We start from the raw sequence: 24,935 nt of genomic DNA on the forward strand, positions 1-24,935 counted from the left end.
AATGCAGATCCTTATTTCTTGTTTTAAAAGGGAGTATGAGCTCATAAACTGATACTTTACATAACCATTTACCTTAAATGTGTTTTAATTCTTCCTATTATCCCACCCTGCCTCAACTCACCATCTGTTACCCTGTGCAACAAAGCCTTATTCACCTACATTCTCCACAGTGCTTGTCTTCTAACTGCAGGGTGTTTCGTGGTTCTTACAGAACATCTTAAATGATGACGCCAACCAGCAGGATGGGTTTTGTGCAGGTACAGGAGATTCAACACTCTCTAAGCTCACACAACATCCTTAAGGTCCTGACAGAGTTATCTGAAGCCACTCAGCAGCCCTTTGAGGAGCCGCTGCTGCTCGCAGCCACTGATGGAAATGTCAAGGACAGGGAACATCATACGTGGCTATTTTCTTATTGATATTTGTATTTGCATGGTTCAAATAGCAATTAGAAATGCTAGTTTGCAGGAAGGGTGTTTGCATAAAACATCTATCTATTAATTACTTGATGGGGGGTGCTTTCCTAGTAATGATTTTTTGTTGAGCTGTTCCGAGGATTCAGCACCCAGATAAACGAACTGGAGCTGCGTGTTGATTCATTTTCAAAACAGCAATTAGGCCTGCTGCTGCTCTGCAGCTCTGCTGCTTTCACATTGGTGTGGGAGATAATAATAAACAAGTAGGTATCAATTTTTGATGAGAAGAAATCCAACACCACATATGACTGTAAGGAACAGCTGTGGTAAAAATTGGACTCTTTAATTTTTTTGGCTTCATCCGCTCCTATTTTCCAGATCAGATTTTTTCTTTTAACTAGGACGACAAAACTAGAGCCTCTCGTGACACACAGTCTACAGGAATAGTTATAGTATGATCAGCTTGTGACTTCCAAATAAGGAGGCATGTTTGCTAATGTACCATTTGCTGAAACCCTTCACTGTCATCAAAAATGCAACGTGAGCTTAGCAGCAGTGTTCAGCAGTGAAGGCTGGCACAACGTGCTGCTGGCCTGAGCTGAGCAGGAAGTCTGTTTTGTGTATTTCTTGTGCTCCCGCTGAGGTAGCTGCTGGCAACAACCATGTTCCTCAAGACAGACCAGAAAATTTCCCACGACCATCCTGCTCCTGTACGTACATGCTTTAACATACACATACTGAGGCCTTGATAAATACTTTAGGACTACAACATTTTTAGTAAGATTTGATCCTCCCTCAGCTCAGAATAGAATCACTGACCTACTGAATAGTTAAACCCTCAAAGGTCAAACCTGTTCCCAACCTACATCGATTACCAGGGAAATGATCACATATATCTACCTGCAGTAAAGGTGTTTTACTCCCAGTGAATGTACTTATATGTCAGCCAACTCTTTCTTTCTGCTTTCTACTCACTATGCTGATATTTCTACACACAGCAACACTGCCTCTACTGTGATGTTTCTATGGTAATAATACCTGTCATCATGACACCTACATTTTTACCTCTGGTGATGATGTTTCTGTCCTTGACACACCACCTAGATGACTCACATTTAGTGTAAGTCACATCAAAATGCAAGTGGTCAGACAAAGCTGATAGTATGCTGGTTGCAGTGCATGCTGCGTGTATATGTAGCATGGATTAACCAGATAAGAATAAGATGCATTTTGCATTTTAACTTGCATTGTAGGCAACGTGGGGAGAGCAGCAGAGGAAGAGGAGGAGGAAAAGTCTACAAATTAGCTAAAAGGGGAATTGACAGAATCTATCTCAAGGTCAGAAGAAAGGAACCGCATGCAGCAGGACCCTGTGTTGACTGATAGAGGTAGTTCAACAATCATCCTGTAACACATTTGTGCAACTTCTCTTTGGTGTGGTAAAAGGGCATAAATTACAGTCATAAGTTTGTTTATCCGCTGACTTGATGTCGGGCAGGAATGTGACCTTAGCCTGGTTAGCCTGCCAGCAGCAGCACAACACCCGTGACCAGGAAGCCTGACTGGTGTCTGTACCCCCAGGGGAGAGCATCGCAGCTGGGGAGGAGCGCTGAGCTAACAGCCTGCTCTCTGGTCAGACAGAGCGCCGCAGTGTAACCGAAGACATGGAGGAGGACAACGAGGAGGAAGCCAAGGACCAACTTAATAATCAGCTCTGATGAGGCTCTTATATGATGGGCTATGATAGATAATGGAGTTTACATTACTCAGGCAAATTCATGTGATTATGAAAGAACGGCTCACATCATGGCTGAGTTTTTTCAACACTACCAACGTGCAATTTCTGCAAAGTATAACCCGTGACTTGGCTTCAACAGTAGCTCAAGTTTGTCCTCTGCCTTTAAAGCCTTTATTTTTGCTTACTTGCAGTCTGTGTCTGATTCTGCGCTAATGGAAACAGAAAGGAGATGATGACAGCCAGTTAGCGCTACTGGGCTAATTTCCAGAACCATTAACTCCCAGCCCCGTCTTTACTGGACACCACCATCCTTGAGTATTTTATTATTCAAAGTGATGATTAAAGTGTAGAGAGAGCAGAAAAGGGAATGCTTCCACCGTGTCTGAAAAGATTTTTGGTGCCCATCTGGTGATCCTCTAACTGTGTGACAGCAGATATTAAATATTTTAATTTGCCTGGGTCCCAGAGAAACAAGCCCTGGCGCCTCGGTGCGACTTAATCAACTTCTTATTTGGGGCTTTTCTGAAACATTTCACTGCTAATAGTGACAAAACCAGTGACCAGTCTCAAGTTTTTATGAGAATTTAAACTAAAATGTTTCAGTATCCAAAGAAGCTTTTACTAGAAGGCTGTTGTGTTTTTATGAAACAGACCCTGAAGTGAAAACTCACTATAAATTCTGTTTCAAACAAGTATATCCATTTATATAGACCTAAACTGTCCCCTGCAGGACAGTGCAGCCACTTTGAAGTCCAGAACTGGTCCAAGAACACAATGAGCACAGAGGAGTGAGTTGTCTGTGTATGTGTGTGTTCGTGGACGTGCATGAACACACACTGCAGCCCCGTGGCCAAACATGAATACACTGTAAAAGGGATTACGGGGACCCTTTATCCTTCACCCTTCTGCTGTGGATTAATTGGTTGCCTTGACTATCCCTGCTGCTTCTTTATTGGTCAGTTCAGTGTTTACTGGAGCATCACAAGGGGAGTATAGTCATCTCACCTCGAGATCGACCTATCCGTCTCTGTGTTCTCATGTTGCTATAGATATCTCTGAACATTTTGTTTACTGAAAAAAATCCTTTAAATATCAGCGGTTCATCTGCAGCACGTTTCTGCAGTGTCTCTGACGCCGTAACCGAGCGCTAGAGGAATATTAGCGACGGTGGTTCAGTTACCAAGATGTGACTCTCTCAGAGGTCGGGCTCAGTTACAGAACAGCAGCCCTAAAACTGCAAGCAAAAATCGCTGCCTGGCTCGATGACTCTTCAGCAGGGCAGCTGCTTTCATCACTGCGCACGGTGTGAGCAGACTGCTGCGCAACCATGGAGTTTCAATTATTTTCACATATAATAACCCTGCTTACAATTAAAGTTAAATGATTACATACTACTTCATGGGTTTAGGCCATTTTTCAACCCCACGCATTGATTAAAAACTCTAATTAAAACTCTTTGAATAGTTTCATCTTAAACAAGAAAAACAAGGATGAGAGAGTTTATCTTTAGGAGATACATGTAGGACATCAATGTTAGACAATTTTGCATAAGGTCATATTATACCAGGTCTCTTTTTCATCCAGTGCTGCCGTTAAAAAAGTTCTCACTGTCTTCATTACCTGAGTGTATCAGCTATGACGTGGTTTAGGTTAGGGAATGACTGTGTCTAAGGTAAATAAACTATGGTTAAGGTATCTTTAGAATTAGGCAACTAGAAGACTTGGTTTAGGTTTGGGAAAGATTGTGGTTATGTTTAATAGAAAGATGAAAGTTAACAGCAAACTCATCTGCCTCGCTACAGAGAGGAGACTCTACTTCCTGCACAGGCACTGGAGGGATACTGGTCTGCATTTAGCAGAGGAATTAACCAATGAAAAGTTTTGCTTTTGTTCTTCAAAACTTCTTTAAACCTTCCTCACACACTCGCACTACAAAAAAAAAGTCCCAGTGTGCCTTGTCCTGTTGTTCCTACTACAAACGGTTATTTTTAAAAGTCGGTATATTTCACACGCTACCGATGACAGATCTGCACAGATGCAGGCTATGACCGCATCGGTGGTCGATTGAGGATATTGTTGATGGGGAAATCAGTATGTCAGGATTAGGTAACAGCTACAGAGGCTGTGCTGAAAGCTTTACAAGATATTATAGCACATGCATAATACACGATGGATGCACTAAACTTCTGCAAAGGAACTGACCGATGAACTGGCCTTTCTCAAAGACTTAAACCAGTCGGCTAAAAAAATCCTCCAGCACTCACTGAGCGACATGAAAGGAAAATCCACCTCCACTGCTCTTTCACTGTTAGAAAATAACTTATGATGTTCAGTTCAGTCTAAATTGACTTAAACCTGCGTCATGTATTTATACTACATTAGACAACTCACAACATTTTTTTCCATGGGAGATTTTTCAGGCGCAGAAAAACATCTGGTTGTTCAAGGTACAAAAGATTTGTTTTTTGCACACACTGTTGATGACAGCAGTTGTGATTGCATTGCATTGTGGTCAACTGAGGCTAAGAATCAGAATGTCTCCCTGTTCTCTGATGGATTTCTTGCTTTTTTGATTGTTGATATTCAAAATATTGACACACTTACTCTGAGACTAATATCTATGTAAAAGTATGTTGACTGTTGATCATTTTAAATATCCTCTGTTATTAATCTGCACTGGCTAGCCATGTGATACAGCACCAAACTACAAAATGGATCCATAAAAAGGCAGTGTTCACCCCGGCGGCTGTTTTTTGACAGTGTTTCAGGGTGGATTTTACACTGCTGCTGCTTACCAGCTTTTTCTTTCAACTGTTACACGCCATGTCTTTCTGTGTTTCATATTTCAGGCTGAAACTGGGAGCCAGAATCGAAAGAGATGTGCCATTGTTAACAGGAGTAGTACTTCAAATTAACAATGGGAATGTGATTCCCTGGAGGACAAAACACCCACAAGTCTGTCTACACTTGGCCTACATACTGCCCGTTACAGTCTTTCCCACACCAGGCTTTTCTCCTGCGCCGGTGCTGCAGGATCTTACTATCAGTTCCTCCTGGGGATCCAGAAACAGTGCCGCAGCAGTGCAGCAGCCATGTGATAACTGGGACTTGTGTCTAAGAAGGTTACGGCTAGTATGCACACAGAAGTCTGAACCAAAGGTGCTGTAAAGACACAATGGAAACCCTCCATCTCCATCTCCTCGCTCTCGGGCCTGAGAGGAAGTGAACACCGCGGAAATGAGGTGTGAAAACAGATAAGGGCATATGCACAGACACACCCACCTCGCATCCTCTCAGCACAGAGGGTTAATGGGAAGCAATTGCAGGCTACATGAGAGGGGGAGTAACCTTATAAAGAGGGGTCAGAGGCATATGTGACGACTGACAATGTGCCCTTGTATTACACACATGGGTAACATAGACAAGGAAAGAAGACGTACAAGGTGAGGAGGAGGTGCAGATGAAGAATATAGAAATAGAAACTATATAAAAATCATAGGAACATGAAGGGATAGGTCTTGTTGACTGCGTGACCCAAAAGAAAAGGCAAAAAAAAAATATTGATATGGACACTATACTCACTGGCTAATCAGTCTTTCTGAGGTCAAAGCAACTGTTTAACTTTTACCAAACAGGGACAACTGCGGCCGCACGAGGCACTTACATGATAATGGCAAATGCTAACACGTAGCGTAACAGTAGCACATGTACAGAAAGGGCCATAATGTCAGTGAACCGACTCAGAAATGTCTGTTGCACAATGACATCGAGCTTAAGTTTGTTTTGTTCTGAAAGTTGCTCAAATGTATCCAGAGCCGAAGGTGAATGACGTCTGAAAAATTCTTGTTTTGTCAGTCAACAATCCAAAACTTTAAAATATTCAATTTACATGATATAAATCAGATCGTCACATCTGAGAAGCTGAGTCCAGAAAACATTTGGTATTTTTGCTTGATCCGTTTCTCTAAATCCGTTACTAAAATTGCTACCGGTTAGTTTTTTGTCAATCAGCTAATTGATTAATCATCTAATCATTTCAGCTCTTGTTTATTAATTTTGCTCCTCCTATCCACTTTCTCTAATGGTATCACGCCAAACCCCACCCAGGCCTGTCTGCGCAGGTGGAGCAGGTAGGTGTATAGGAACTGCAGATGGTGCTATATTTGAAAGAGAAAGCCAATGGGTCCTAGATCTTTGGATGCTTTCATATTGAGAGGACTCTGAACAAGCTCACATATCAGCACAGATCAAAGTGGCCTCTGTGTGGTAACAACAGCTCTGGGATTAGAGCTATGGCAACAACAGACCTGCAAATGGTGCAGCTCTGACTGCCTGCATGTGCATGTTATTTCTTTCCTTCCAAAGCCACAATTTGAACAAATGGGTTTTTAATTTGGTGCATTTTTGTTTTCAGGTTCGATTTATGAAGGAAACTCAGAAGCATGCTCCACAAGCTGTGTCCTGTCAGGGGGAAAGGCCTCCTGATGATGGGATGATGTGTTCCTCATCAACCACTCAAGGAGACAAGCAGATGTTGGATGGTACTGTGTTTTAATGAGTTTGTAAGTAGGTGGTCAACGCCAAGCTCGTTGACTCTGAATACATGAATTTGAACTTGAAACCCAGTCCAGTCCCAGACCCCTGTGTAAGTCTTTCAAAAAATACACAATATTTCAATCAACTACACTACAACACAAAAAATACTGTCTACGTTGTAAACGCTTTTGTGGACCCTGCACCTTGAAATGATGCATGTTGAGTTGATGGTTGTTTGTAAAATTTGAACAGAATTATCAGAACGAGAAATCTGAGATCATCGCCTTGGACAGTGGGAAACTAGGAGGGACATTTCAACTTCCTTTAAGAGTTAATTGGACTAAATGCAAAGTAATCAATCAGATTATTCAATAATGAAAACAAGTGAAGAATATTCCAACAACCGGCAGGTTCCTATCAGTCCAATAAATCAAAGGCATTGCTGTCACCTCTGTCAGTCAGATAGTCAGAGGACAGAGAGGATGTGTATCAGTGGACACCTAACAATAGGAAAAGACCTTCTCCTCAGCACTGATTAAATGGGTATATTATGTGAGTGAGTTGATGGCAACCTTATTGGACTCTCCACCCTCATGGTGTTTCTATATTACTGGCTGGATGGCTGCCACAGTAAATCAGTGTCTCACCTTTGAGCAGGGGCAGAGGGGTGAGCTCCACCTGGGAGCTCTGGTAGCGGAACTGGGACGAGCTGTGGGACCTCCTCTGCCGGGCTCTGCGCATGGACCTGCGCGGGAAGCCGTCCACCTTCTCCGCGGACGGCACCGAGAAGCTGGTGGTCGGCGAAGACGGGCTGGACGGAGGCAGCTTGGTCGTCTCCATGATGGCTGTATAGATGGCGGTGGCGGTGCGCTGGAGGTGGTGGTGGTGTTGATGGAGGTGGTGCGTGCCTTTGCGCGTAAGAGTGCGTAAGAGAGGCGTTTAAGAGGATGTAGGGGTGAATGGATGGGAGGAGAGGATGGAGGAGTGGGTGGCTTTCTGAATCACAGATGGATTATCAATTGATCAGAATGAATAGACGCTCCAGGGGGTTGTGGTGGTGGTGGAGGAAGAGGAGGAAGAGGGAGCAGGTGGAGAGGGGTGAGAGATAAAGGGGAGGGGGGAGGGAGAAAGGTGCAGAGGCGGAGGAGAGGTGAGGAGATTGGATATTTTCTGGTTGTCCAGTCCCGTGCTGTGCGCCTCGCTGTCTCTATCAGAGCCGGACTGGAAATGGCAGCAGCAGCAGCATCAGCAACATCCCCGGTTCTTCTGGTTTTCACGCACAGATGAGAAATCGCTTGTGTATCATCCCCGTGGAGGAGTAGCCCTGTACAGCTACCAGATGATGCTCAGACAGGCGCGTCTCCTCACACACACACTCTCACACACACACACACACACTCCCTCTCTCTCTCTCTCTCCCTCTCTCTCTCTCTCTCTCTCTCTGCTGCTGCTGCACTATTGGCGTCACACACAGACTAAGTCATGGGCCTAAATCAGGATATATATTTCTATAATTGATCATACAGCTGAAGAAAAATCACTGCAATCAAGCACCGATTAACCTCCTCCTGTTTATCCACATCAAAAACAAACACAGGGACTCCAGGTCAGTTTATAGCTTATTCTCCTCGATGAAGCTCCTTATCAATAAAATCAGTGATCGGTCCTGGCGGTGGATGATGATATCATAAAATCATCAATCTGGGCCCACCTCGGCTGCCGCATCACTGTTGTCCTTCTCGCTCGTTTTAACGGATCTTCTTTCGACCGTCAAAACGGCCGCACCTGCTTCTTATTATTATTATTTTATTCTTCTTATTTATTTTTTCTCGGACGTTGATAATGTCGATCTCGTCGCGGTTGATGCCCCTCCACACAGCCTCCTCCTCTTCCTGCCGTCCTCCAACCGTATCAGGGCGGGGAAACAAACGGTCCCTCACCGCGCGGACATGTGCAGGTCCTCCGCCAGCGGCCGATGCAACACCGAGCCCCCGCCGCTCCGCGCCGTCTCTCCCTCCGCGGTGGGAACAAGAAAGAAGGCAAAAATGAAAGAGAGGAGCCGCTCCTCCTCGTAGCGGCAGCCCGGAGTGAAAAGACTGAAGGCCTGTGTTATACAATAGCACCTCGTCTATGTCTGTCAGACTGACGCGTTTTGCTCCTGTCCCCCTTCTTGGTTCCCGTTATCCGGTCGTCCTACGGCGCCTCAGAGAGCTGCGTAAAGAGGCTCGCAGTGAGTCAGGAAGGCACAGGAAATGAGGCATCCTTGCTTTCAAAATAAAATAAAGGATAGCGAAAATAAAAGTGTTGTGATGTATAGAAACTGACGCATGGTCAACTTAAAGTAGGTAAACATGAGATACATGGGTCCAAGACGGTGGTCTATAAATATGCACAAGACTGTAAAGGTCTTAGACTACATTTATATACAGTCCCTTCAAAACCAGACTCAAGAGAAAGTTTCCAGTGTGTCCCAGTTGGTAATCCAGCATTGAATCAGACTAATTAAAAGGAAACAAATTAAACAGACAAACATTTGCTTATCAGCCTGAATCACAAATTATCTTCCTTTTACAGCTAGTCATGCTACTCGTACAAATACAACTTTGGTGATATTAAAAATGCCCAAACAATGTTTTCAGACAATAGTAAGTAAGCACTCTGTCCAGGGAAATTTGGATATGCTCTCTAATTCCTCTGACCTCTATGAGCTTAAAGTATCCCTGGGCAGGTTGGTAAACATGGGCTTGCAGTGTAGAGTTCAAAATGAAAAGATTTGGTTGGAGTTATGAGTGTCCTTCCTTTTACAATACTTCTTGTATCACCTCACTATCAGAATGTACAAAGCTATTTATGAAAACAGCTCTTTTCTTTTCACTGTCCAGTTATTCATTCTTCACCTTAAGGCAGATTCTGCATCTAACTGCATGCAGTCATATAACAACAAAGCACCAGCACCTGTAGAACTATATCTCAAGAGACAAATAAAGACAGAGAAAGATTTGTTGATCTGAATTCTTAGGTGCTCCCCCTGTATTGACTGATAAGGGGTCAAGGTCATCTGCCTGTTTGTTATGTTTTCTATATAAGTGATTTGCCACTCTTTGCCATGCCTAGTTGTTTCAGTGAAAAATGTTCCAAAGCAGGTCCATCAGTAAGGGTTTTATTTTGAAAACTGTGACCGGATGTTCTCTAATCTCACTCTGTCTGCCTTGAAACGGTTCCTTAGCCTAAAGGTGGTGCAAGGAGAGAGAGGAATGAGGCTCCTCACTGCGGATGACGCTATGGGATGGATTTATTTAATTATTTGCCTTTATTTATGTGGCCTGGCCGCGCGCTCCTTTAAACCCGCTTCATTTTCTACAGATGCGTCATTAGTGTCTCGCGCTCCTCCGCTCTCACAGCATCACCTCTGCTGAACCTCTGTTTCATCCTCTTATGAAATATTCGCTCCTGTGCGCCGCCAGCTCACCGCTATCACTGTTTCTGTCTGACTCCCCCCCCCACAAACCACCACCACCACCACCACCACCACCTCATTCCTCCCCTCCCTTTCCCCCATTTTCCTCGCTTCCTATCTTGAGGTGAGCGCGCGCGTGTGTTGTTTGGGCGTGCACGCGGGGTTGTAGTTGGCTTTCAGGATCAAGTCCCATCTATTGTTCCTCTTCCCACTAAGCCACTTGTTCTCTCTCACTGTATCTCACACACACACACACACACGCACACACGGTGTTTGTTCAAAAGCGTAATTATCCACGCGCTTTGATCTCCCTCTCAAAGTCACACCTTGGCTGGCAGTGAATGTGTTTGCGCTGCCAGCCTTGAACGCTTCTTATTGCTCCTCTCACCATAAACACGCTCCAGCCTCATAATCCTATATGCAGGACAAGGACGTGCGTAACAGCGTGCGCCTGCGCCCCATTCCCTCCTCCTGTAGTCCTCCTCCTTCTCTTCCTCCTCCCTGTGTTGTGTCGCAGGTGAGCTCAGCCGATTGCTTTCTGGGAAAAACACCGGGGGAGGGTGGTGGGGGTGGTGGTTGTGTATAAAGCAGTAGGCTAAATGGCTGGCAGTTGACGCCAGAGGGGCGCTGCTGGTCTTCTCTACTTCACATTTGCTGTCATCAGAGGGGATTTATACTGGCCTGTTGAGGAAAGACAGAAATCTACAAACACTATGGTTAGCAGCACTTAACAATTACATTGTACTCTATAACTGTGAGCTCATCAATCAGAAACCTTCTACAACATCTACATCCATGCTCTGTGATATTGCAGCAACTTTGAGCTGAAGAACATGCAGATTCTACACAGATGGGCCTATAATGTTTGCCATGAGCACCATCTGAAGTTAGCATGTAAGCTGCTAAGATTTGTTAACTGCAGATATTGTACAGTATTTGGCCATGAACCAAAGTACTGAGCAAATTAAAATTCTGACCTAATGACGGGGCTGGAGGAAAAGTCAGCAGATCCCCAAAGTTATTTCAATTCTTCCTGAAGGTCGAAATGAATGTGTGTGATAAATGTCATGGCAGTCCATCCAGTAGCTGTTGAGACATTTCACTCAAAAGCACAAAGGTCAAGCTCACTGTTGTACAAGAGGAAACGTCAAGGATTCACAAAAATCACAAAAATCACAAAAATCACGAAAATCCCACAGCAATCCATCCAATAGTTGTTGAGATATTTTAGCATGGTCAAAATTTGTCTAAATGTAAAAAACAATATGTAATATTGTTCTACTAACAACAGTCCACAAGCTGTTAAAGTGAGCTGGTGTTTAGTGTCACATGTGGCCACATAACATTTACAGGACAATGTTAAAATGCTACAATATAGTGTAACAGGTGAATGAACTGATAGGATTCCTCAAGTTTAGAAAGTCTGTAATGTCAGTTATACAGTAATAAAGCTTGCTAACATTAGCAACCATAAGCTAATGAACATACAGGACCAAATGAGGCTATAGCAGCAAAACTTTGGAGTGTATTGATGTATTGATACTGACCAAGTGTGTGTTTTATTGTGAATGAATTTCCTTTGTTAGAAGAGTGTGTTATTTCAACTTCCATTAATTACACAGTGTGACTTTAACTGTAGACTGGATTTTATATTAGAAAAGCTTCATATGTTACAGATAGAGCAGAACTGTAAAATGAACAAAAGCGAAAAAAAGTTTTAATAAAACATTTGTAATTAATGTTTTATTGCAATCCGTTTTATAGCATAAATATATTAATCTAATGCATGATAAATACAAAATGGTCATAACACACACACACACACACACACACACACACACACACACACACACACATAACTCTCAGTCTAAATCACAAGCTTCTATCACCTATTTCCAACATTACTATAGAGATACTATGTAAAAAGCAGATCGATTACATAAATCATCTGAAAAACCAAACTCGTCATTGTAATACAATCACAGTGCATAAGCACAGCTAAAAATAAAGAAAAATAAAATCCATTTCTTTAAAGCAGTAGTTCCTATAACAGATTTTAGCAGCCTTTGTCCTCTTATAATCAGTTACGGGGAATGAAAAGGAAAAATGAATTTATTTCTCTCAATAATTGAATTGAGAGAAATATCAATCATACAACAATTTCTCATCATAGGTTTAGACTCTCGGGGGTGAGGATTTTGGTGGACCACCAGACCTGTGTCTCCCTTGATAACCCTCATCACCATCGCCATGCTTAATGAAGCCGTCCCTGACAACCTCCTCAGCTCATGCTGCTGTTTACTCATTTTCCCTGACAGATCAGTACAGGCCTGCCGCTGGTGTACTGCCTGTGAAACCAGCTCAGTTTGTAAAACAGACTGGTGAAACTCAACATTACTACAAGTCCAAAAATATGTGATTTTTTTTTGAATACACATTTAGCTGGTTTTGGTCATGTAATTACTGCAAGTAAGGATAGGGTCCTTACTTGTGGTTATTTAGTTAAGCACAAATTTGTTTCAGAATATGCACTTTGACACCAGCAGATAAGCAGATAGAGCAGCAGACAACAGATAAATACTACAGATAACAATGAACAAACAGCGAATTGATCATCAGTAGCAGCAAAATATATTAGACTGTGAGGAGAGTGTGTGTTTTATTATGTACTTTCAACATGGTAAAAAAAAAAAACTGCAGTTCCAAGCAAAAAATTTCTCCTTAAGACTTTTGCATGACATTTCCATTAAGTTAGAAGGAAGTGTCCACCCCACCCTGTCTAAAATTACATTTGAATTAAGTTTCCAAAGCTGAATCACTCATTCAGGAATAACTGGCTATGAATAACTAAATGTCTTTTACATATTCAAAGCTGTGAAAAAGTTTCCACTGCTGGATTTTAGTTGGGTCACATTACAACTAGAATGGCTTGCACTCAAAAGTCGCTCAGTTACTGTACAAAGTTTTGGCCCGTTGTCCAACAAAGTGAGAGGTTTTAGCAGCTGCAGATAAGGAGTAAAACAAGTATGTGACTCCAGTCTCTGAAACCTTAGCTTGGCTTTTACAAAGTCGTCTGGGTTCTTTGCTGTTATGAAAGGGAAACTCCACCGATTTCAGATGTAGACAACAATTTACTAATCACGGGGACTGTTACTCAGTTTGTGGAAACATTTGTATAATGTCTTCTGTGTCATTAGGAACTTGGTCGAATCAAATTTATATCAGAAAGCCTGTGTTACAAATTGGAGGCACAGGGTTTGAAAAGTATTGTTTATTTCCCCAGGCTTGGAGGGTGTAATAGAACATTCTGTTGGGGAGCATTATGGGAAATGTAGGATTGAGCATTGTTGGAACTTAACCCATACTAGGAACTAAACATCAGGATACTGGGCCTGTGCTGCTTCAGTTTTGGCCATTGTTCCATCTCTTAACCTTATAAAAGTACAATACTAAATCACTGTAGTATCCCTTTAAGAAGAAGCAAAAAAGCTGAATAACAGCAACAGCCCAGACATTTTGTTTGGCCATTGATGCCAGTTTTCCATGAATAAGTACCAACTTAATGCCAGCTGTGAAAATCTGTCTGTAAAACCTTGCAGTTTACAGCTGTTGCTTTAGCTGGTCTGCATCATATTTTGACTCCCAACAAGCTAAACAGCAGATCTTTTTGGACACAGTCTGAGTCCTAAATCATCAGAGTTCAGTTAAATAGTTCAAAACATTTTGATGTAAGGACGCTGGTCCTCTTCTGCCGTGTCTCATGTAATGCTACTGATCACTAGTCCCGCTTAGGATCCAATCATTGACCTCTAGCAACTCAGAAAGGGAAAGGTCGCTTGTGGGATCAGCCAATAGTGTCAGTGAGGGCGGAGGTTGAGAGATAAGTTCGTCAGAACTGTTGGAGGTGGTCTGAGAGATGTCCAGAGGGCTCGGGACAGTGAGGAGGGAGAGCAGAGACACAGGATTGGGAGTCATTTGTTGTCTGTAACTTGGCTTTAAAGCAAAGGCGGGGGCAGGAGACGGCTCCAAGTTGGCCTTAGGTGAGACTGTAAGGGACTGAAGAGCAGGATCTTGAAGAGTTGAAGGTAAAAGAGAACACAGCGGAGTTGAATTGTTTGGATTTCCACTGTACTGACCTGGATGATGCTGGGGCACATTCATGGAATAACCTTGCGTTAATAGACTTTCATTTTCTCCCGCCAAACGGGAGTAAGGTGGCACCACATTAGATGACGCAGTTAGAAAAGATGTTTGGTTCATTAAAAACGCATCCAGAGTGTCAGAATGAAGCGTATTGAAACACGCATTCGCTGGCACTGAAGAGGTTTTGTGGATGGTGTCTTGCCCAGATTGAGGCTGAGCAGCTGTGGTGAGGGTACTAGAGGGATTATGGGTTGAAACAAGGGCAGTGCAGACAGGCGTAACATTTGTCGGCCTTGAGTTGATTGGAGGCTCTTCACTAAACAAAGAGTGAGGCGCTGGGAGAGCGGAAAATGAGACTGAATAAGGAACAGTCACGGGGCTGGAGGAGGAGGCCATGCCAAGTTCAGTAGACGAGCCAGAAGACGAGGATAGTGTTGTAGCTGTTGGGGCAGAAGCTGAAGGTGAGGGATGAGAATTTTCAACACAGCCAAGAGTCTGAAGACCCTGGCTGGAGGTTAAGGAGGTAGAGATTGAAGGGGCAGTAGCCAAAGTGGAGCTTGAGGTCTGAGGAGCAACCTTAGGAGGGCTGGAACTGGTCTGACACTTGGCTGAGGGGGAAACTGAAAGGCGGCTTGTTGAGCTGGAGCTGGACCCAGAAGCTCTCAGGCAGCAATAAGGTTCATGATGCGCCAGAGCTGTCATGTAGCGGTGGAGGTCTTTTTTCAACACCGTGATCTCCTTTTGCAGGGTTGAGTTTGTCCGCTCCAGAGACTGAAGCTCCTAAAGAGAAGAGGGTGAAGGGTAAAAGAGTAGTAAGGAAGAGATAAGGGGGTAGAAAAAGAGAAATACAAGCGACATGAACATGAGTGGAGAAAAGAAACCACAAATAGTAAATGTCAAGCTGAGTCAGGTATATGTTTATTATCCCTCGGAGTGGCACTCATCAGCCATAAAAACAGATTAACAACATACATCAAAAGACAAATACTAAACGCAATCACATCCCACCCACATAATATCACAGCACGCCTGACTTGTGCTGCAATAAAACACTAAAGCCAGGCAAGACTAATGACACACTTCTTACGGAGTCTTCTCGAGCACTGTAATAGAAAGTACAACAGCCATAAAGGGGATGATGTGCGGCCAAAGTCAGAACCCCAAAGGAGAACTGAAATATCGCTGTTCAGTGACAGTACTGCAAGTTCAGCATGAAAGGAGGAGGGTGGAGAGGGCAAAAAAGGTGATTCCCTGCCGATCATAGCAGAGTTTAGTTGGAAAGATATCCAATTAAAATGTGGCCGAACATCTTTAAAAATAAACCTCTGCCTATTTATAGTATCTAGAGCTGTTTTCTTTGAGTTTATCTATTAACTAAACCCTCGCTTTTATGGCCCAATTAAGTTTCAGTGCAGTCTGAAAACACTTATCCTCCACAACAGCCAGTGTTCATCGCCATCGAGCATCAGTGTCCACAAGTGCACACTCGAATATGCAAAGAAAAATAGTGTTTCTCCTCAGTAAGATTCAATGTCTACTTTACTCCTCTTAAGGTCACTGTCCATTAGTCAGTCAAAGACACAGTAGTATGCAGCTGTGTGACACATGTGCTGACCCTTTAAACCATGGACTGCTGACACAGAAGCTGTACTTTTGGTAAGTCAAACTTGTGGCAGCGATGAGTCTTCAAAATTAACCTGACGGACAGACACAGAGAGCAGAACCGAGAAGAGGAGAAACAGAAAGTGAAAGTCTGCATCCCCTCCATATAAAAAGACACACACCCATTCACATTTTCAGTAAATGCTCAGAGTTAGAACAGGTTGGATGTGATATAGGCGGTACATAAAGCAAAGTGTAATTAGTATCACAGAGAAACGTCTTCAACCACAAGACTAGGCGCAGCATAGTGAACTACAGGTTTGGATGTCATGTGAGAGTGACAGTTTATGGGTGTGTGCATCTAGACGTATACATAACCTGAAAGTACATCATGTGACAGTTTTATAAAAATACGATTTTCACTTTTGTTATGTTTATTGGGGAAAAAACACCATCTGATTACGGACACTACTGTATGTTTGACTGCACAGAAACCCATTAGACAGGAAATTTGAATATATGGTAATCAATATTCAAGAAAGACCACACCCTCAAGTAGTAAGAGAATTATAATACTTCACAATTTTCATAAATGCTGTTCAAGGGTAATGTGCCCGATAGATCGATACCACTGTCATACCTGTTGATTAAATATGGAGCTACAATTGGTGAGTTTAGCTTAGCATAAAGAGTGGAAACAGAGGGGAACAGCTAGCATGGTTGAAAAGTAACAAAATCTGCCTCCCTGCACCTGTAAAGCTTGCTAATAAATATGATATAAGTGGCTAGCTGTTTCCCTCTGTTTCCAGCCTTTATGCTAAGCGAAGCTAACTGGTTGCTGGCTTTAGCTCTATATTTAGCGCACAGACGTGACAGTAGCATCAATTTTATCATCTAGCTAATTCTCTGCAAGAAAGTCAATTTGAGTATTTCCCAAAACCTCAAATGCTTATTTTAATATGATTATTAATTTTCTTCTCATGAGAAACAATTAACAGGAAATTTGTTTGTTTTTTTAAGAATACCACTAAAGATTCAGACTGTTTGACATGCAACAGTCCCTAAAAGAAGTGCATCATTCCTTGCTTCTCCAGAGGGATGGCAGTATTTTATGATGATATAATTATGTCTAATTTTAAAATATATACATAGTTTCCAGTGGTGCACACGTATTGTTGCATCACATCCAATCAGGAATTCACGTCAGTGTCTTAAATAGCCCCTAGTGTGTGTGTGTGTGTGTGTGTGTGTGTGTGTGTGTGTGTGTGTGTGTGTGTGTGTGTGTGTGTACAGGACAAAGAGGAAAGGGAGGGGCCAATGGGAGGGCAAACTACAGGGAGTGATAGCCCTTCTGCTAAAGCAGACTATTTACAAGAAACGGCTAGGAGCATGCTGCCAGATTACACAAGACACACACACACACACACACACACACACACACACACACACAACAAACACCAACACACATCACAACACATCCATCTCATCACCACTTCACACACACGCACACACTAGTTACACAACCTGCCCATGTGTGAGATTGAGAGGCAGATAGAAAGTGGCAGAGTCACAGGATGACGGTTTAAAGAAAGGGGGAGGGAAAGGAGAGAAAGAAAATAAGGAGTGCATGTTTCAAACCTCATGAAGTTGGTCCGCTCTCTCTGTTTGTTTACGGCGGGTCTTCCTTGCCGCGTCTCTGTTCTTCTCTCGTCTTTTTCTCCCTGTGCCTCCCACCTGTTGTCCCTCTCCTTCTCTCTCCTGTGAATATCAATGTACACACAGCTGAGCACAGTCATTACAGTACACACTGACTCTGTGCGTGACTTTCAAGTGCATACTTCTCTTTGGTGACCTTTTAAGGAGCACATCTTTACACAAGGCAAATATCAATAACTTTTTAATATTGCATAATGTTTTCAAAAATGTCACGGTTCATAAGGTCAAGAGACAAATTTATCACATGCACTGCCTTGTGGTCTCTCAATTCAAGCAGGTCAGTAAACAAATAATAGTCCGGGACAGGAATTTGTGGCACATGATTGAGGAGCAGCGTTTCCAGGGGTCAAGTTGACAAATTGATGACCAACAGTGCAAGGTTAGATGTGAGAGTAAATTGTTCTTCTCCTGACAGCTGCATCTAAAAACCACTTCAGTTACTGTGTTTCACTTTTATTACTTCATGAAATGGACCCAAAATGGGACCAGAAGCACAAATGATTATCTCTATATCAAATGTTTGTTTTCTGCAATGAAGACAAGAATACAATGCGTTCATTTGTTAGACATTTTTGTTCAGACTCAATAGGAACAGGAGCTTTATTGTGAAATTGGAAGTGCATCCCTCTCAGCAGAACAACTAAAACCATATTCATTGCAGAGTCCATATTCATTATACAGGGTTTTTTTAAAAAAAAGATTTTACATTACATCCACTTTTTCTTTACTAGTATGAGAGGACAAGTGCACAGCAGCAAGGTTTGAACAAAAAATAAACATATATCAGTCAGCACTCACTGAAATGGGAAACCTGGCTGAATCCAAGTGAAAACCATTACAATTAGACAAGATAAATGCTGGTAACTATTGTAACAGTGCCATATGTTATGAGGTGTGAAGACACACTGTTATTTTGTTATTTATTTGTTATTGTGAAATAAGTTTTGTGAAATGCTACGGTGATGGTATGTAAATTGTTTCCTGATATAAAATCACTTGTAATAGTCCAGTTACAGGGAATTTAAAGTGTGTCTGTGGTGCTCAGTAGAAATCATATTGATTTTAGAGTGAGTGAGTTATAATAATACCTTTATTTATATGTTGTTTTTTTGAAGTTACAAAGTGCTTTACAGAAGACACAAAACAGGGGGGTCTACATTGTCCAACTATTGTGCAGTAAAAGAAAACATAAAAACCAAGAAATGCATGGATCAGAGTGAGAACAGCAAGCAAGTGCAAATAAGTGCAAATAGTGCAAAGTGAAAATAAATAAATATTATGTGGTCATGGTTTTGGACATTAATATCCATCAAAGGTCAGATATGGTTGTAATGACATGACATGACATGATGATTATAGTCTATTGATGATTGATTGATTGAATGTTAAAGATGAGAAGGAGGACTCACCGATCCAGCTGTGTTGCTGTTGCTCTCCTCAGCTGACAGGGAGCCTGGGCTGTTGGGATCGTACCCGGTGTCCATGAATAACGGGGACATCTCTTCCCCTCCTCTCTCTCCGACGCAGCACGCTGGCTGGCTGGCCGGTCGGATGGGTGACTGCTTTTCCACTGGCAGGATAAATCTTCAACCGAGCATCGTGCCCATCCAGTGAAAGCACTGACGTTCAGATTTTCGCTGCAGCTAAGACTGAACTACAAATGACCCTGGATGGAAAGGGGAATGTAAGCTGGTAAACATGCAAATTCCGTAGTGCACACTAATGCCCGGTGGTTGCTTGGTGACTTGTTGATTCTGTAGCCTAAGTGTGTTGCCTGAAGTGAAGCTGTAAGACGGCGTGTCTGGTGGGTTTTGAGCGCAGGAGGTTTGGCATGAAAGAAGCCGGTGATGCAACATGATGCGATGATTGCTTTCAGTTTCTCTTTATTTTAAACAGACCCTTTGCGAGTTAAAGGTGGTGAGACTGTGCTGCCTTCAAGTGCGGTATGTTAGTTGAACTATCCAATCCTTTGTCGGTACACTGAATCGGTTAAAAGGTTTAAACGTGGACGCGGTGATAAAAAAAAGTAGCCTTTTCAAATGGCCACTGTTTTTTTCCAGCGATATAAAAGCAGGCTACATTGTTCTATTAGTATCAAACAGCTACGTTGTCCGATTGTGAATGTGTGGTCAGCTACAATATGAATCCCAACCGAATATTTTCGATAGCATTTGAAGGCATCATGATAAATGAATGGGAAAATGTGGTTTTGGACAGGAACAGCTTTGAACTGATGACCATATTAGGACTACCGGTGCGTCCCCTTCACGTGCAGGGAATTTCTGAAGTGCCTTTGCCAGGAAATTAATGGCCAAGCCCCCAGACAGCAGCCAACAGCTTTTACCAGTTCCCAGCAGGAAATTATGTCACTTCAGGTCCAAGTATACTTTGAATGAAAATTTAATTTTTTCTCAAGAAAGGCAAAAACAGCCCACACTCAAAGGTTTTAAAACGATACACTGCTGTGTTGTTGGTACTAAGTTTGCTGACAGTAAATGTAAAATACATAGGATCATACTGGAAGAAATCCTTAATACATTCATTTCGTAATTGCCTTTATTGATTTACATTAGGTAAGTACCAATGTTCTGCTAATTTAAAAAAAAACAATGAAACGTCTTACCAATACCAATTACTAACAATCAAAATGAACACTCTTTTTGTTGACAACTTCTCAATGAACTAATTAAGGTGAAACAGTCTGTCTTCTAATGTTAAATCATATAGCCTATGTAAGACAAATTTTGCTAGTTTCTTGTAGATCGATATTCCTTGATATTTCTTTTGAAGCTGGGGTGTAACTTATTCTTGTAGCCTACATTAACAAAGCTGGCAGTGGTATAATACATCACCCAAACATGTTACTCTCCCACAGCTGTACCAGATAGAGAACCTCCTGTTTTATGTATGAGTTTTATTTTCAATTTTAACCCTATCTCTGACACTGTGTAAACTAAGATGAAAATACATGTGAAGGATGAAAGTTTTTTTAGAAAGTTTAGGATTGCAGGATGTTTCCTGAACCACAGGACGGGGTTAAGGGAAATTCTTCTAAAGTCAATGCACTATTATCTAAATATTATTTCAGTTTCACTGTAGGGTATAAAGTTTATCGTCTCCGCTGATGAACTCAATCTTGCTGCACTCTGTAACGTAATAAACTGAAATAAATTTCCTGACTAAATTTGATGAAATTGTCCAAATAAAAAACATAAAGTCCACTTATTAGCTTTTTCTGAAGCAGACAGAGGCAGTTGAAAACTCCAGGGGAAAGGGTTAGGGGTATTATTGTTTAGTCAAACTATTATTTCCAAGGTTGAAAATTAAATTAAATTTTCGCACCCTCTTGCCTGCACAGCATGTTTTCTGTTTCATGAAAATTGTATTAACTGCATCCTGCAAATATTCAGTTTTTATTTTTGGAAATACAACCGTCTATATTCTGTATATTTTTGGAAACTAGCTCTGACATACTATTGGACAGGAAATCTCCACCCTGCTTATTAAATCTGTAATTCCGACAGCAGACAGACGGGGGCGCCAAAGACATACAAATGCGCAGTGCCTCTACAGCACGACCACACCTTAGAATGGTTACTGACCAATCAGCCATTTTAGAATGTTTTCCAAAACCAATCAACGTTCGCTCCTCACCAAACAGACCAATCGGTTGCTACGTGAGGCGGGATTAGAATTACAATCGCTTCCTGCATCGCAATGCTGCTTATGGATGCCAAATATCTTTCATATTAAACCCTTTATCTGTAACAAATATATATATATATATTTGTAACAACAGCAGCTGAGCGACACAGTGCCGCGATGGGTTTGTTGACGATTTTGAAGAAGATGAAGCAGAAGGAGCGGGAGATGAGGCTTCTGATGTTGTATCCTCTCTGTAACAGTTTACTAGCTTAGATGGTAACAAAGTAGCATCCATGCACTAACGTTATTATAACTGTCAATAACATAAAAACCACGAGCAGCAGTTTATATCTGTATGTTTAGATAATAAACGGTGTTATGCTTGTGAAGTTTGTTTTACGTATTTCGTGCTGTATCATGCTAACTTGCTAGCTATGAAGCACTAGGCTATAAGATAACTAATAGTTGGTGGCAGTTTAGCCCGCAGCATTTAACAATTAAATACTCTGGTGTGTTAGTTTATTCTTTAACCTGGCTCGTGCAGAGGTCTGGACAACGCAGGAAAAACGACCATCCTAAAGAAGTTTAACGGAGAAGACGTCAGCACCATCTCCCCAACCCTGGGCTTCAACATCAAAACACTGGAGCACAGAGGGTAACACAAACAGCGGAGCTACAGCATGATATGACATTTATTCATACGGGTATTGTTTCTTATATACAACACGTACTGTACAGTCTTTCTCAAGAAGTCATTTTCAGTGAAGGCATTTATACATAGTCTAGGACGAGCACAGATGTAATTCATACAATGATTCATGGTAGAATTCTTTCTAGCTGCTTCAGTTTCAGGGTCCTGGTTCTGTGCATGCTGTCACACTGGGAAACTTAACACTTCTCAATCTATGACAAGTTAAAATGCCTGCTCAGAAAAAGATCTATAGCTTAAACACATTTTCTGAAATACAGATTCAGTTCCTAAAATGTTATGGGCGATTAGTGTCCTGTATTTGTCTTTCAGAAGCCCCTCACACACCCCATGAGCATACAGTACTGTGCAAAAGCTTTAGGTATTAAAGTCAGTTAACCTAACACAAAGTGAAGTAATCAGAAAAAAACCTAAATCAAATCAATATTTGGTTTGACCAACCTTTGCCTTTTAAAACAGCATCAATTCTCCTCAGTACACTTGCGCTCCGTTTCTCAAGGTACTTGGTTGCAAGCATCTTGGAGAACTTCTTGTGGATTTAGGCTGTTTCAGGGTCTTCTGTCTCTTCATGTAATCCCATACTGACTCCATGGTGTTGAGATCATGGCTCTTTTGGAGGACTCATGTTCTTCTCTCTCTGAACACAGTTCTTAATGTCTGGCTGTATGTTCAGGCTTGATGTCAGGCTGCAGAATTAATCTAAGCATCTAAAGTGCTGAAATCTTTTGCACAGTACTGTAACTCATGAGTCAAAAATCTGGTTGAGTATCAGTTGCTTTCTACATAATTTTTCTTTTTTTTTTACAGGGCTTTCCACAATAACAGGCTGTATTTTTCTCCACATTCCTAATGTTGTCCTCTCTGTTTTTTCTAGGTTTAAATTGAATATTTGGGATGTAGGAGGTCAGAAGTCACTCCGTTCCTACTGGAGGAACTACTTTGAGAGCACAGACGGGCTGGTGTGGGTGGTGGACAGCGCAGACAGACTCAGACTGGAGGATTGCAGGCAGGAACTCAGTTCACTGCTGCTGGAGGAGGTATACTGAATTACACACACTGGTGTTATCACAGCGTATATCTGCATGTCTTGAAAAGTTTTACATAGCACTAAATTCATTTCCTCATTTCCTCCAATACGCCTCAGAAAGTATTAAGAAGTGTCATGAAGGATTTTTTTCGTTCCTGCAGTAGACTGTAGACTGTAGTTAGATATTACTTTCAGCTGTTGGGGGACAGTTGCCTGGAAGTATCAACTCATTAAGTGTTGATTTTAGTTAAAACTTAAATTAATAATTTTATTTTTAATTGGTAAATGTGTGTGTCAGTTTTCTCCCCATCAACTGGATCCAGGCATGACAAGTAAAAGGCTCTAAAAGCCTGAAAGACACAGAATATGTCTTTGTGGTCATTTTGTCTCTTTGGGATAATTTGTCCTTGTAGACTTGTAACTGAGCTCTATGACAAACAAGAAATGTTATCAGTGACTGACCCCTCGGGCCTGTTCATTAATGGGTAGAGGTCGTGTTAATTGATTATTCATATTGCAAGGAAGTACTGTTACACTGAATTGAGATAGAATTGCTTTCTATGTGGTATTTAAAAATTCTCAGATTGAATTTTATTGTGGTTGCAGTATCTTTTAGATCAGAGAACTGGGTGTTGGAAACAAAAAACTGGCAGTCACTCACTAACCCCGAGGACCAGTCGGTTAGTTAGCTGGTTAGTCAGTGGCATGTTGTCTGCATCTCCATAAATATGACACTGACTCGTCTTTGAACTTTGCTGTGTTAGCAGATAAAGATTTCATTGTCGTGTAACAACACATTAAACTCTGAATTTAATTTGACTAACATGTCTTATTCCTCAGAAACCAGTGTTAAATCCAAACAATACTGTATTGTCAAATTAAGGAGAGTATCGGGCAGCCCTTAGCACACGTCAGTGATTATTTATACGCAACACATTTGGTATCATGCTCTCTTCCTTGTCCTTTCCTCCCTGCAGAGGTTAGCTGGTGCAACACTGCTGGTTTTTGCCAACAAACAGGACTTACCAGGAGCCCTGTCCAAAGAGGCGATACGAGAGGTGAGATTTACACTCAGTTTACAACGATTGCTTATGTATTTCAGAAATGTCACGGTGAAATATGTCTTAATAGAGCCGTTTAAATTTTTTTGTCATATTACACTTGAATTATCCGGAAGTTGTACATCACCATCTGTTTTTACGCTGCGTGTGTTCACTCCTGCAGGCGCTGGCTCTGGATGAGATTAAAAGTCATCACTGGTGTATCATTGGCTGCAGTGCAGTAACAGGAGAGAACTTGTTATCTGGAGTGGACTGGCTATTAGATGATATCGCTGCGAGGATCTTCACTGCCGACTGAGCATGACCACGGAGTTCAGAAGTATCAAAAAAAGAGCTCAATATTTTTTGTTCCATCAGCTGTTTGCAGTCTCCAGAGCCGACTGTATCCACGATCACCTAATGCACACACAGCTTTTATTTTTTTTCCTCATTCTCTGTTCATGTAGGCAGTTGATCCAGTTATCTTGGAGGGAGAGTGATCAACAGTGAGAATTCCTCAAACTGATTTCAAATGTACTGAAACCTTGAGTTTTGTTTACACACAACTGTATGTAATGCCTCACTGAATCAAATGTTTCTAATAAAACTTGATGCCTAATGAACTGTTGCTGTTAACCAGGTTAAAATTTACCCTTGAATGTCATCTACTCATGTAGAATACTGCAGTTAGCTCATCCATTTATTTAGTGGCACCACAAGCTGTCCTAGATGATGTCCTGCTAATTTTAAAGTGTCCTCTTGACTAACTAATGTTTCACTGCCTGAAACACTTTGCAGTTGTAATGTGTGACTCCATATCTCATGTAGGTTGGATGAACTACAGCTGGTAGATCTCCCACTTTTGATGCACTAAAAGTGAGCAGAGAATCACCAAGTGATGTTTTA

At 41.8% G+C, this 24,935-nt stretch overlaps 3 protein-coding genes across 3 annotated transcripts in view; 1 reads left to right on the forward strand and 2 right to left on the reverse strand.

The window, feature by feature from the left end:
• Positions 1–7,660, reverse strand: part of ppp2r5b (protein phosphatase 2 regulatory subunit B'beta) — a 36,842-nt gene extending 29,182 nt beyond the window's left edge. Inside the window, exon 1 of the mRNA XM_022758355.1 lies at positions 7,338–7,660. Coding sequence (XP_022614076.1) covers positions 7,338–7,530 — 193 coding nt within the window. The 5' untranslated portion in view covers positions 7,531–7,660. The remainder of the gene's footprint in view (positions 1–7,337) is intronic.
• Positions 7,661–11,881: 4,221 nt separating this feature from the next.
• Positions 11,882–19,421, reverse strand: LOC111231317 (cell wall protein RBR3-like). Its single transcript, XM_022758371.1, has 3 exons — positions 19,018–19,421; positions 17,531–17,650; positions 11,882–15,070 (listed from the first exon to the last, which is right to left on the reverse strand). The coding sequence occupies exons 1-3, from the start codon at positions 19,105–19,107 to the stop codon at positions 13,916–13,918; spliced, it is 1,365 nt and encodes a 454-aa protein (XP_022614092.1). The 5' UTR covers positions 19,108–19,421; the 3' UTR covers positions 11,882–13,915.
• Positions 19,422–21,296: 1,875 nt separating this feature from the next.
• On the forward strand, positions 21,297–24,653 carry arl2 (ADP ribosylation factor like GTPase 2). The gene is made up of 5 exons (XM_022758372.1): positions 21,297–21,495; positions 21,798–21,908; positions 22,837–22,999; positions 23,967–24,047; positions 24,214–24,653. Exons 1-5 carry the CDS (start codon positions 21,431–21,433, stop codon positions 24,346–24,348), a joined length of 555 nt encoding a protein of 184 aa, XP_022614093.1. The 5' UTR covers positions 21,297–21,430; the 3' UTR covers positions 24,349–24,653.
• Positions 24,654–24,935: the final 282 nt, after the last annotated feature.

Source organism: Seriola dumerili, unplaced genomic scaffold (assembly GCF_002260705.1).
Source record: "Seriola dumerili isolate Sdu_G_001 unplaced genomic scaffold, Sdu_1.0 BDQW01000295.1, whole genome shotgun sequence".
Lineage (NCBI taxonomy): Eukaryota > Metazoa > Chordata > Actinopteri > Carangiformes > Carangidae > Seriola > Seriola dumerili.

What these genes read in the sequence shown, in the direction of transcription:
- arl2 (XM_022758372.1), top strand. Translation starts at nt 21,431, where the DNA reads ATGGGTTTGTTGACGATTTTGAAGAAGATGAAGCAGAAGGAGCGGGAG. An exon ending in GAGATGAGGCTTCTGATGTT is followed by an intron (nt 21,496 to 21,797) that starts GTATCCTCTCTG and finishes TGGCTCGTGCAG; the next exon opens with AGGTCTGGACAACGCAGGAA. An exon ending in CCAAAGAGGCGATACGAGAG is followed by an intron (nt 24,048 to 24,213) that starts GTGAGATTTACA and finishes TCACTCCTGCAG; the next exon opens with GCGCTGGCTCTGGATGAGAT.
- LOC111231317 (XM_022758371.1), bottom strand. Translation starts at nt 19,107, where the DNA reads ATGTCCCCGTTATTCATGGACACCGGGTACGATCCCAACAGCCCAGGC. An exon ending in ACAGCAACACAGCTGGATCG is followed by an intron (nt 17,651 to 19,017) that starts GTGAGTCCTCCT and finishes TGATATTCACAG; the next exon opens with GAGAGAGAAGGAGAGGGACA. An exon ending in GAGCGGACCAACTTCATGAG is followed by an intron (nt 15,071 to 17,530) that starts GTTTGAAACATG and finishes TCTTCTCTTTAG; the next exon opens with GAGCTTCAGTCTCTGGAGCG.